The sequence below is a fragment of the Arvicola amphibius genome, chromosome 9 (genome assembly GCF_903992535.2).
Source record: "Arvicola amphibius chromosome 9, mArvAmp1.2, whole genome shotgun sequence".
NCBI lineage: Eukaryota > Metazoa > Chordata > Mammalia > Rodentia > Cricetidae > Arvicola > Arvicola amphibius.
The window spans coordinates 19,385,809-19,398,105 of NC_052055.2; the positions used below are offsets into that span (position 1 = coordinate 19,385,809).

Consider the following 12,297-nt stretch of genomic DNA (forward strand, 5'->3'; position numbering starts at 1 on the left):
AACTAACTAACTAAATAAATAAATAAAGGAAAAGGGTATTGTTGTTGTTTTTTAAAGTTCATTATGTAAAATACAACATTTGGACTCTAAAAACATTCCTGAATTAGTCTGCAGACTCTAAAACTCACTGGGCTTTCCCTAGAAGATATTTTTAAAATGCCAATACCTACACACAACCCGCAATAAATAACTCAGAAGCTCTTGGGACAGGTGACCTATACCTACTGGCTTCTTAAGTGACTACATGCAACCAATGCTGAGATTTGCTGTATTCTCTGGCGTTGGTGTCCAGGCAGTAAGCTGCTATTCTCCTAGCTACCAATCTCCAACTCTCTTTTATGGGGACTCAACAGTAGTCTTGATAAACAGGCAACCACTAATTAATCAGTATTAATGTAATAATATTAATAATAATTAATGGCACATAATCAACCAATTTAATATAATTAATCAATTTTAGTAATTAATATGAATAACTAATATTAATTAGTATTAAATATTAGTGGCTGAGTCTGCATAGCTGGCTCTCATCTGCAGAATTCACCCATATGCAAAAATATCACCGTGTTTCCACACTTTCCCTTTGAAACCAGAGACACCCCTTTTATGGAAGAGGACACCAAGTGGAGCTTGACTTTCAGGACATTTATGTTAAGCCCTTGCTTACAAAGAACCAGGGAAGCAGACACAAGCATGAGCTCTTAAAACATCCAGTTTTCAAATCTGCATTATGTTCCTTCCACAGTCCTGTGACCTCAGAAAAATCGGTCACCTGGGCATACTGTTTGTTTACACGGAAATAATCCAAGCACCTACATTTCATAGGAACACTGAAAAGATTAAAGGTTAAAAAAAAATCTATGCAGCTGTGTTATAATCTGGGTCCTCTGCTTTATTTTTTTTGAAAAGAAAAGTAGGGGGAAGGAACGCCGTTTAAAACCAGATCATTTTGATGATCGATTTGTAACACGTAATCAGATCTGAGTGTCTCCTCTAACACAGATGATGGAAACTATTCATATTCTTAGCCACAGAAGTTTCCAGATCTTCCTGGGACTAATTCCAACCAGCCAGACTAGTCTTTAGGCATTGTGAGGACTAGGTGACCTCTCTAAACCAGCAGAGTCATGCAGAATGACAGGAACATTTTACCCAAGAAGGGCTCTTATTTTTATCCCTCTTGGCCTGAAGAAGGGCTTCAGCCAGAAAGAGAACAGAACTGCTCATGCGTCATGGGCTCAGTTCAGGCCTTCCAACCTGCTTGAAGGCCTGGGCTTTTGCCAAGTCATTTTGCACAGCCAGCTTGTATCTCCCCAGATGACAGGTGAATGAACCAGGCCTCAAGGGGGCTTGCATGTCATCACCCTGGCTGAGCTTCTGTGGTCATCTGACCTTGTGATGGGGCACTGAGAACCCAGAAAAAGAAAACAAACGCTTAACCAAGTAACACCCACAGGTGGAAATTCCCTCCAACTTCACAGCCCCAAACCTAAACAGCTGCTTCTTCCTGGGGTGAACCATCAACAAAAAAATGCACAAGGAAGTGTGCATGTGTGCACGTGTACATGTGTGCGTGTGCGCATGTAAAACAATCACCCAAACAGACTCACAGCTTCAAAGTCATGTTAGGCTCACTAGTGCTACTTCCTTCATTATTAATACTTTGCTAATATTATTTTTTTTTTCAAAAAATAGACCCAAAGGCAGTGTCAGATTTAGGTAGACGGAGACTCAGTATGGGATGGGAGGCCTGGGAAGGCTACACTGAGGGGCTCTGAGCCCAACCATTGTGTAGCCTCAGTAAAGCAGGCCTTGATGTGACCCTGAGCCAGCTGAAGCAGGAGAGCGGGAACAATCAGGCTTCCACACAAGCCTAATTTGGGGCTTATTTCCTGAGAACCTGTCCTTCACTACTGTTGTTGCCTGCTCCACATTCCCATTGAGACAGGGAGGAGGTATGGGAGGACCAGGAATGAATTTTCACTTGGGGTGACGGACTGACTCACAGATTCACTGAGGGATTATGGCACTGCATGTCCGGGGGTGGGGGTCCATCTCAGAGACAACACCACAGCTACCATCGAGACCCTCAAGTACTGGGGGTTGGGGAAGCCATGTTGCAAAGAGTTGTTTTCTGCTTGTCCTGAACCCTCAGGGTCATGAAAATCTCTCTCTTTCTCCCTCCCTCCTTTCTCTCCCTCCCCTCCCCTCATTCTCCCTCCCTCCCTCCCTCCCTAGAAACTAGGACAACATGAATGTTTTTGTGGTGTTTTGGTTTTTCGAGACAGGGTTTCTCTGTGTATCACTGGCTGTCTTGGAACTCACTCTGTAGACCAGGCTGGCCTTGAACTCAGAGATCTACCTGCCTCTGCCTCCTGAGTGAGGGATTAAAGGCATGCATCACCACCCAGGCAATCTGAATGTTAACGATTCAAATCAAGAGTCTGGATTATCTGGGGCTTTTGAGACTTACCCTTACTACGTAGTTGAATCTTCTGGAATCCAGGATGGCCGTTGAGAAGTCCAGTCTGTTGAAAGCCTCCCCCAGAGTGCAGTAACCATGGCGCTGCATGTGAGTGAGTCAGAGGCACACGTTACTCCTGCCATGCACAGGTTATTCTCCAGCGCCCTCCAGAGGGATTCTACTGAACCAGCTGTCTGCCCATCTTAGAGGACTGGGTTTTGCCTTTCCTTCTGCATCCAAATTCCGGGAGACACAGTTGGATAGTGCAGCCACCTCTACTTCAGCTGGAGACTTACCTGTGGACTATCTCTTTTCCAGACTAGTACCAGCCTAGCTCTCTACATACGCTAGTCTGGGAGTGCTAACTCATCACTAGGAACGGAGGATACGCCATTTGGGACTATGACAGTGTCTCTCACACTAAGAAGTGATCGGTTCTCCCTGCCCCCATGGTGACATCACCCTGTACCCACTGGCGTGCTTTGCTTTGTAAGGAAGAAATCAGGTTCTGAACGCTTAGTGTTTATGCACGGAGAATCGGGAATACAGAGTTCTGGCATATCATCTCACTCTGTCCTAAGTTCCTGGGTGATTTGGGTTTGTCCCTGATCCACCCTCTCTGGGGCTGATGCCATAAGAGAAACAGGGTGTTTTCCAAGGTCCCTGAAAGAAATAGGAATGCTGTCACATTATCACTCACGCTGTCCCATGTTCCAGTGACCAAACTGCCTGTTTTCTCCAGTGCCACAGAAGACAGCTAGTATAAGGACCTGAACCTACCTAACAGCACAAAGAGCAGGCTCTGAAAACACCTGTTGGACTTAATGGTTAGGCCTCTCAAACCTAATTGCTATCCAAGTCTGAAGAACGCCCTCTCTCCCAACCCCCCCTCCCACACCGAGAAAGCTGATCCCTTCCCACCTCCTGTTAGACATAAAGGACTGGTTTGGCCCAATTGCTCTCTTAGGAGGGAGCAGTATTACTAAGCATGGCGCCTTAGTAAGTGGATGAGTACTCACTCACCTCTTTAGTACTTCCTTTGTGAACATAGATCCATTTTTCTTGATGAAAATCTACAGAGGCCAAAAACGAAACAGAAACGTATCTGAACAATCTGTAGCAGGCCTAAGATTTTAAATATGACTCGTTTTTTTTTTTTATCCCAAAGTTTAAAATGTTTTGACACAAAAGACTTCAACAGTCTAGGAGGATGAAAATGTTCAATTTTAATAGAGCCTTATATCCTTTGCCAACACATAAGTATCTAGACCATGTGACTTCAGATTTATGCAAGAGGGACATACCCATTTTCCTCTTTTGCCCTTTTTATTTATTTCATTTTGAGACAGAGTCTATGCATCCTACATTGGCCTCAAACTCTTCTGCCTCACTGGGTACTGAGGATGAATCCAGGCCCTTGTGCAGTGAGGCAAGTACTGAGCTACGTCCTTAGCCTCACAATTCAATTTCTAAAGCCTCAAAACCCAGCCGAAAATCAAAGCGCTGCTGGAATGGATTCAGCTGTGGCCCTGTCCTGCAGCTATCTTACCAATGTCAAAGGTAAGTGACAAGCAAGGGTACGCTCAACCGGCAAGGACTTTTGAACAGTAAAGACTATGCTAATTTCGTTTGTGAGACGCACAGTTGACTTTGTAGAAGCAAAGATCCCAGAAACCTCAACTAGTGATAGAGAAAGCATCAAGCGAGCTCTCGAATATGAGAGGCGCTAATGTGGTTTTTGAGAACCATTCATAAGAATCTTCCAATAGCCTTTTCTTTTCTTTGGGCACAGGGTCTCAAGGGGCCCCAGGCTGGCTTTGGATATGTTATGTAGCAAAGATGGTGGCCTGAAATTTCTGATCCTGCTGCTGGGCTGGCCTTCACCCAGGGTCACTACACCTAATTATGCAGCACTAAGGGACTGAACCCAGGACTCTGTGCATCCCAGGCAGCCACTCTACCAACTGAACTATGTCCCCAGACACCTTTCTTCTTATATGCAGAACAAATGGCTTACACTGAGTTTTGGTTTTGCTGTTCAGAATGTCCTTCTTTCTCTTCTTGGCTGCAACATCATAGTTCAGGCTGTTGAAAAGATTCTCCTTATTGTACACATTGCTGCAGTAACTGTAAGGGAGGAGAAAAGAGATGGAATAGCCATACTTCCACAGATAACTCACTGGATTATAAAACACACCTACACATGCTTCCCAGACAAAACAAAACCATAAAATCATCATTAAAAAAAAAAGAGTCCATACAGCAGTGGTTCTCAACCTTTCTAATGCCGGGACCTTTTAATACAGTTCCTCATGTTGTAGAGACCCCCCACCCATAAAATTATTCTACTTCATAACTGTAATTTTACTACTGCTATGATTTGTAATGTAAATATCCAACATGTGACCCCTGTGAAAGGGTTCTTCGACCCCAAAGGGGTTGTGACCCACAGGTTGAGAACCACCGCCACACAGACACAATCACAGACTTCTTTTAGTAAAAATATCAGCATCTCTGCAGAAGGTAGGGATGGGGGCATGTGTTTCTTTTGAACTCCCTAACAGCGCCTTCCATTATAATTTGATACAGAACACTACACTCTTTAAGAGTGACGCAGCCTGTTACTGTATCACTTTCAACAAAAGTGCCCCACGGGGAGGGAGATGGCTAGTATCATTGTGTTGGACAAAGCAGGCCTTTGCAAGAGGCAGAGCATCTATTCCTAGCAGCCGTGGCTCCTTCCTTCCCTTTCCACCATCCTCCCTCCTTCCCAATCCTCAATCCCTTCTCTCTTTTTGAAACAGGGTCTCACTATGTAAATCAGGCTGACCTCAAACTCCTATAGTTCCACCAGTCTCTGTCTCCCCAGTGCTGTGATTAAAAGTGTGGGCCACCATGCCCAATATCTTTTTTTGTTTTGTCTTGTTTTTCGAGGCAGGGTTTCTCTGTGAAACAGTCCTGGAACTCACTCTGTAGACCAGGCTGGCCTCAAATTCATAGAGTGAGATCCTCTTGCCTCTGCCTCCCAAGAACTGGGCCTTTCTCTTCTTTTTAGGACAAGATTTTACCGTGTAGCTCAGGCTGGCCTTGAATGACTATGTAGTACAGACTGGTTTTGAACGCACCGTTCCTCTGTCTCAGCCTCCTGAGTACTGGGTGTACAGACCGCTGGGACTGCAGGCATGTGCTATCACATCCTGCCCTTCTCTTTATAAACAGTTTTATTGGGCTATAAATCACATATTATGCAAATCACCCATTTAACATATAACCAAGCGTCTTTAGCTAGTGTTACTGTGCTGCCTTTAAAACATGATCACTATTACTAAGATCTGAGCTTCAAACTCCCCTTCCAGCAGGTATTTTGCATACAATGCTCATTGTTTGGGTTTCTAGGCCTCAGGCTGAAAGGTTAAAGTATCCTAACAGAAACTAGGAAAAATGCATCTAAGGTTAAAGTGTTGGGTCCTAACAGAAACTAGGAAAAATGCATAATTCATAACTTAGAGGGGCTGAAAAGACACCAAACACACTTATCCAATTCATAGGTCACTAAAGGGTGGGTAGGTCCATATTTGGCCAGGTGCCTATTTTCTTCAGCAGACTGAGGTATCATGGGAGTAAGGGGGACTGTCTCACAATTTAAAGAAAATCCCTGAATACTTTCTGCAAGAATGATGGGGGAAGAAATACTAAAATTAAACAAGAAGATGGGTTCCCTGCCTCTTTTTTGTTTTTGTTTTGTTTTGTTTTTTTTTTTTTTGAGACAGGTTTTCCCTGTGTAGCCCCCTTGTCTTGGAACTCACTCTGCATTCCATGCTAACCTTGAACTCAGACATCCACCTGCCTCTGCCTTCTGAGTGCTGAGATTAAAGGTGTGCGCCACCACTACCCGGCTCCCTGCTTCTTTCAACTCCCAAAGAGGCAGGCAGGATTTATAACAACAACCCGCACAAATCAGGTGTGAATGTCCACTGAGATATGAAGAGTCCTTTAACTGCAGAATTTTAAATGTGATTTGATTTAAATCTCCTTCGGGGGATGAATAGAAGCCTATATGTTCTCCTCTATTTCTGGCTTTGTGTAAATGACAGAAGGGACAGGAAAGCCACAAAGTGTCCAGCATTCTTTCATTGCAATTACTGTCTCAATAAGTAGAACTTGTCTTAGTAGCTTACTAAAATGCTGACATCACCAGCTAGGTACTCTGTGCTGATTTCAGAACCTGCAGGGAAAAACCTGACAGGCCACCAGTCAACCATTTATTGAGTTCCCTGATGTCTTTCGCCTTCTCTTTTTCATTCAGGGAAACAGGATATTTTTAGGCTTCAGAATGTGTGTTGCAGAGATGACCTCTCTCAGAGCCACTTGTCCGCGTGAGCCAAGGGTGAATGTTTTGGGTCAGGCTTTGTACAGCTCCAGAGTGTGTGTTTGTCTTGTCTGCATGGCTTTGGGGGTACAGGGGACAGAGTCACTGATGAGGCGATGTTCTGCTCACAGCAGGAAGAAAGGAACGGAACGGAGACCAGAACTCTGAGACTCGGAGGCTGACCTAAAGAATGCCAATCAAAGCCGACCGAGGAAGAGGAAAGAATGGAGAGTCACTTGAGTGGTCTGTGATGTCCCAAAGCTTCAGAAAACAAAGCTAGAACATTTGTGGGCAAAAATACCACGGGAAGGCTTATTTTTAAAGAAACACACACAGAGCCCCACAGCCCTACAAACTACAGTAAAAACTCCATACCTAGGGAACAACAAACAAAGCTATCTTCTTGTAAGTCAAACATATAAGGGGCTGCAGCAGCTTCACATAGAGAGCGACCAGGCGCTACAATGTTTAACCACCTATCGCACCTCATCTTAGGCTTTTCTAGTGGACAGGATTCGAGGGAATTCAGCACTGGTTTTCTTCACAGATGCTACAATGAGCCACTTTAAGCTGGAGTGATGCCTTTCCAAAGCCACATGGAGAAGAATTTCACACCACTGATGATGCTCTCTCGATGCAGAGTATAGAGGAGTTTTAACCAACCACAGGGGAAACCCCCCTATACATCTCATTTTGTATTAGGGTTTAAATGCTGGAGGCTGGGCTTGGAAGCAAGGTTGTGAATTCATTTGTGTTGTCCGCTTATGTTTTCTCTCAAGCAATAATCTATTCAGTGGCTATTTTGAGACTTCAGTTATGTCTATTTCCAGGAAATGCAAAATCAATGGAAAATTACAACTCAAATGTTTAACAACACAATGACTACCGTTTGCAAATTACAGCATATATAAAAAATATATTTAAAATAAGTAAACCATCTCAAGGAGCCTGCCTTCCTCACCAAAGGCAACACTTGTCAGTGAGTTGTTACTTTGTAACTACTTGTTACTAACCCTGCTGTTTACAGGCATAGGCCAAGAATAAGGCAAAAGCCCTCCTCCACCCAGCACCCACATTACCAACAAACACATAGAAACTACTATAAGGCAAGTGCAGAAAAGGAGAAAAGATTCCAAAATATGACCATTTTGGCAGCAGATAAAGGCAGGGATAGGAAATACGATCTTTATTTATTTCATCTGTAACTAAGATAAACATTTAATAAAACCACGTCCTGACCCAAAGTAGTTCTATAGTCTTGATTATGGCCAGCGAGGTTTCGATGTTTATTTGCACACAGTCATATCCAGGTTGCCAAACTTCAAAGGACTACTTCCTGGATTGCTTTGGAGACACAGGCTAGCGCACAGAGCTTTTTACAATACTGCCTCGCACAGAGCAAGTGCTCATAAAAATATCTCTACTATTATTTTTATTCAAGGCATAAAGAGCAACTTCCTCCTTCCTGGGCCAGCCTTAGCAACCCACAGTTTGTATCACTGGAATGGGCTTTTAACTACAGAAGTCCAGGCTTGGAGAAGAGACTTGAGATTACTCATCTTGGGGTTGGGGTGCGGCAGGGGTGGCTGGGGAAGAGGCAGTGTGGGCCATCTCAGCCACCACTTCCTTGAAGCATTCTTGGATCACTCCAGCTCATACAATGTTCCTGCCTTGAAATTCTCATCTGCCGCACTTGCCATCGCTCCCTTAGCTTATCGGTACACAATTTAAGGGGCCAGCTTTAAGCTTATCTAAAGTTGGTGATCTCAGGAGGCATCTGACCGCTTTGAGACTATAGCATTTGGCTGTTGGAGGACAGGGCCATGGACCACAGGGACAATGGCCAGCAGAGTCTAGAACAGGTGTACTGCGTAGGCAAGTCAGGGTTCACACTAAACAATAACCCCAAAGCATGCCTTTATTCCTCTCAGGTGACTCTCAGGACGGCCTATGGAATTAGAGAAGTGGCCTGCCCCTTGGTAGTTCAGCATACAGTTACTCACCTTCTCTTACAAGGGCCCCACCTTTTGTTTTCCGAGAACAAGAGAGGACATTCAAGCTCACCTGTGCAGCCAGGCACAGGGCCCAAACCTTACATCACAGGGAAGCCAAGCCGGGAAACAGTGGGATATTTGAGATCACAAAGCCAGACCTCAGAAGGCCACTGCTTTTAAGAAGTTGGCAGACTCTTGGGCTAAGGAAGGAGGGGATTGTTTACAGTTGCTGGGGGAAAAATACCCGTAAACAGCCAGCTGCTCTTCTGAGGGGCAGAGGACCAAATCAGTCCTCAAGTGTGACTCAGCAGAGGACTGCAGGTGGTCACTGTGTTGGTCACTGCTGAGACAATGATGACAGAGAGGACAACAGCTTCAATTCACAGGTGTGATAGGCCAGAAAACAGGGTCAGGAAGAGTCCCAGCCTCCTTCAAACTTCAGGGGCAAGTTTATCTAATCTCCAGGTCTTTTGCAATAGGAAGAGTGGGGTGTCACTATTTCTGTAGTCTATCTCGTAGAGAGAGCAAGAACGGAGTGAGTATCCAGATGGACTGCGGTCTCTCCACTTTAGATCTGGACCCGCTGAACACAGTGGGCTATTTGTCCTGTTTTATTGGGGCAAGTCACTGTGATGCAGCTGGCTGGGCCCCTGCAGCATCTCGCTGGGACGAAGCTGAGCTTTTTATACAGAAACCAAGATCTGAGATATTAAATTCTGGCTCCTAAGGTGGATGGTTTCAAGGAGGAGAAAGCTTCTGGTTTACTCCCTGCTCCCTTAGTTGAGGAAGAAGTACTAGGTATAACTGTTAAATCATTCTCTGGAAAACTGTGAGGTGACAACAGTCGGTAATTTATCCGATTCTTTTGCGAATAAAATTTCTTTACAGTGTTCTAAATCCCCCTGGTGCTGCCTCAAAGGACCTAACACAAAGGCTAATTAATATATTGGGTTCTCCTGAAAGGCCCTGAGTTCAATGGTTCGTTTCACCTCATTAAGAGACAAAGGGAATTTAAGCATTACGAATCACAATTAAATTGGAGACCTTGGAGGTTAAGCTGCCCATACAACAACAGTTTCTTGATAATTGCCAAACCTCTCTTTAAACAACCATCAAACCTCACTCGGTGGGACCTGGCAAGCTCACATAACTCTGTTAAGTCCGTTTAAGGATGCAGGGGTGTGTGTGGGTGTTAATCAAAGGCTAGTGGGAGGGGAAGGCACCCAAGGGTGACCTCAACTGCACCAGCCCCCTCTGAACACACTTTTAGCATGTTCCTCGGGTATCTCAGGCAGTCAGCTGCTCCGGTTGGGGGTTGATTCTCAACCTCGTAATTTATGAGTAGGCACTCGTTCCCACCGACCTCAGATTTTCCACCAGGCGACAGAGCTCAGGTGAGATGTCAAGTCTGGGTGGTCTTTCTGCAGCTGGCAGGCACCGCTAGGGATGGGAGTGTGCTCATTGTGCAGAGACTGACAGGAAAGGGCCACGGAGGAAGCAAGTGCAAGTGCCTGGTCCTTCCTGAAGCTGAGCGTTGTGCATGCGTGCGTGTTTCATCCCTCCCTCCACCCCCCTTTAGCCCTTAAGCGTTACCACTACCACCCACTCCGCAAGTCTGCCCAGGAAGGCTGCTGTCCCAGGGCCCATTGGCTGCCCCTCCCAGTTACTCTTTTTTTTTTTTTTTTTTTTTTTTTCCCCTCGGCCCACTCAGCAGTCGATTGTGTGTGGGAAGAGCCTTTGTGCACTCAGGGCAGGGCCCACGACTAGACCCATCATCCGGTGGCTCGTGACTACCGTGCTTGTTCTCCTTGGGTCCAGTCACACGGCAGGGAAAGGCACACAGCCAACTCGCTAGCGTCCACTTAAAGCAGTAACTTCAATTCCAGGGTCTAAAGGCAGAGTTCCTGAGTTGTGCGCTTGGGTTCAAGAAGTGTTTAGGGACATGATCCCCAGCTGCCAGACTTAGGAATCCCGGGTTCTGTATGGAATCTTTTTCTCTGGGAGACACTGACCTTGGTCAGTAAGAGACACCAAATTAACTACTTTGATGTTCTGGCGACCTTTGTAGAAATCCGGGCATCTCACTCCTGCCTCCTCAACTGGAGGCCCCCTCTTTGTCCTGGCCCAACCCTGCTTGCCTTCTTTCATCTGCTCCTGCGCTCCCACCCCCAGATCAGCTAAGGTCGGTTTTGTGGGGCTGGAAGTTGGAGACTGTCCTCACCTGCTGAGGTCGCTCACGAAGCTGCCGCTTTTCTCATCCAGGAAGCGCTTCCAGCCGTCGGCTGTCTTCACCCAGCTCTGGCCCGGGGACCGCCAGTCCTGCCCAAGGAACGGCATGGCACCGAGTGCGGACGCGACCGACGGGCAGGATGGATTGATAGCCGGGGACCGGCCTGGCTGGCTCCGGGGATGCGCCGCGCTGGAAAGATGCTGGGGGAACTCAGGCGGCGACTGGGACAAGTGTGGGGAACTGGTGTGGAGGACTGCAGGTCTGGGGTGGGCGCGGGGGTCCCTGGACTCCCGGAGGGCGCAGGCGCTGGGAAGGGTCTCGTACCGCGTCGGACTCCGGGAATGCTGCGCGGCTGCCGGGGCGCAGTATTTATCCCGGGCCTCTGCCCCGGCTCTTTGTTGCCGGAAGAGCCGCCTGCTCTTAGCCCGGCCCCCCCACCGGGCCCCGAGGCCACGTGGCTTTGTTTATGGGCTCGCCTTGTTTTCCGAGGCGCCCGCGGCTCTCGCTCGGCTCGCGGTTGCACAACCTTGAGCCCGTGGAAATTTGAAGCCGCGTGGTCAGGCCAGATGTCTCGCTGTCCCTCGGTCCCCTGGCACCTCTGTACTCTCTCCCCGCCCCCCCCCCCCCCTTCCAGCTGCTGCCACCGATATCCCGGCCCTGTACTCAGCACTTCGTCCTCCCCCGGGCTTTCGGACAAGCCAGATGCAGCTAGGAAGCCAGATCAGAGGTTTGGGAACCATCAGTCTCTAGGTGTCTGGGAACGTCCGTAGGCAGATCAGCCTAGGAGAGGCCAGAATGTCAGGGGCGGGGTAGGGGCGCAGTCTTTGGACCTCTGACTGCCAGTACCAACTCCAGGCGCCAGGGTGTGCTAAGGGGAGGAGGGGACCCGGTGCGGCAGAAGTGGGGAGGGACAGCCCCCACCCCTTCCGCCTGAAAGCTGTCATTGATGCGTGTGCTGTCAGGCTCGACTCCCCGCCCCCATCCCCGCCCCCAGTGGCAAAAGGTAGGGAAAAGAAGAGGGGGCCCTGCAGCGTCTGGACCCCAAGGCGTGGAAGTAAAGAGCTGAGACAATCCTGGGTCCCACTCCGGGAACCCTGAGCGAACAGCGAGTTGGCGACCGAGGCACCTGGTCAGAACAACGCTGCTAGTGCCGTAGCGTCAGAAAAAGTCTCTGGCTATGCTCACTGTACCGGCTCTCGTGCCCCAGGGCTGCTTATCCCGTGGAATCTTTAGAGCCCTC

The 12,297-nt window shown here is 47.4% G+C and overlaps 1 protein-coding gene across 1 annotated transcript in view; it reads right to left on the minus strand.

Annotated features, from left to right (window-relative positions):
• Positions 1 to 11,742, minus strand: part of Fbxo32 (F-box protein 32) — a 37,822-nt gene extending 26,080 nt beyond the window's left edge. The window contains exons 1-4 of the mRNA XM_038342453.1: positions 11,049 to 11,742; positions 4,482 to 4,591; positions 3,488 to 3,537; positions 2,474 to 2,566 (exon numbers count right to left, since the gene is read on the minus strand). Coding sequence (XP_038198381.1) covers positions 2,474 to 2,566; positions 3,488 to 3,537; positions 4,482 to 4,591; positions 11,049 to 11,164 — 369 coding nt within the window. The 5' untranslated portion in view covers positions 11,165 to 11,742. The remainder of the gene's footprint in view (positions 1 to 2,473; positions 2,567 to 3,487; positions 3,538 to 4,481; positions 4,592 to 11,048) is intronic.
• Between the last annotated feature and the right edge of the window lie 555 nt (positions 11,743 to 12,297).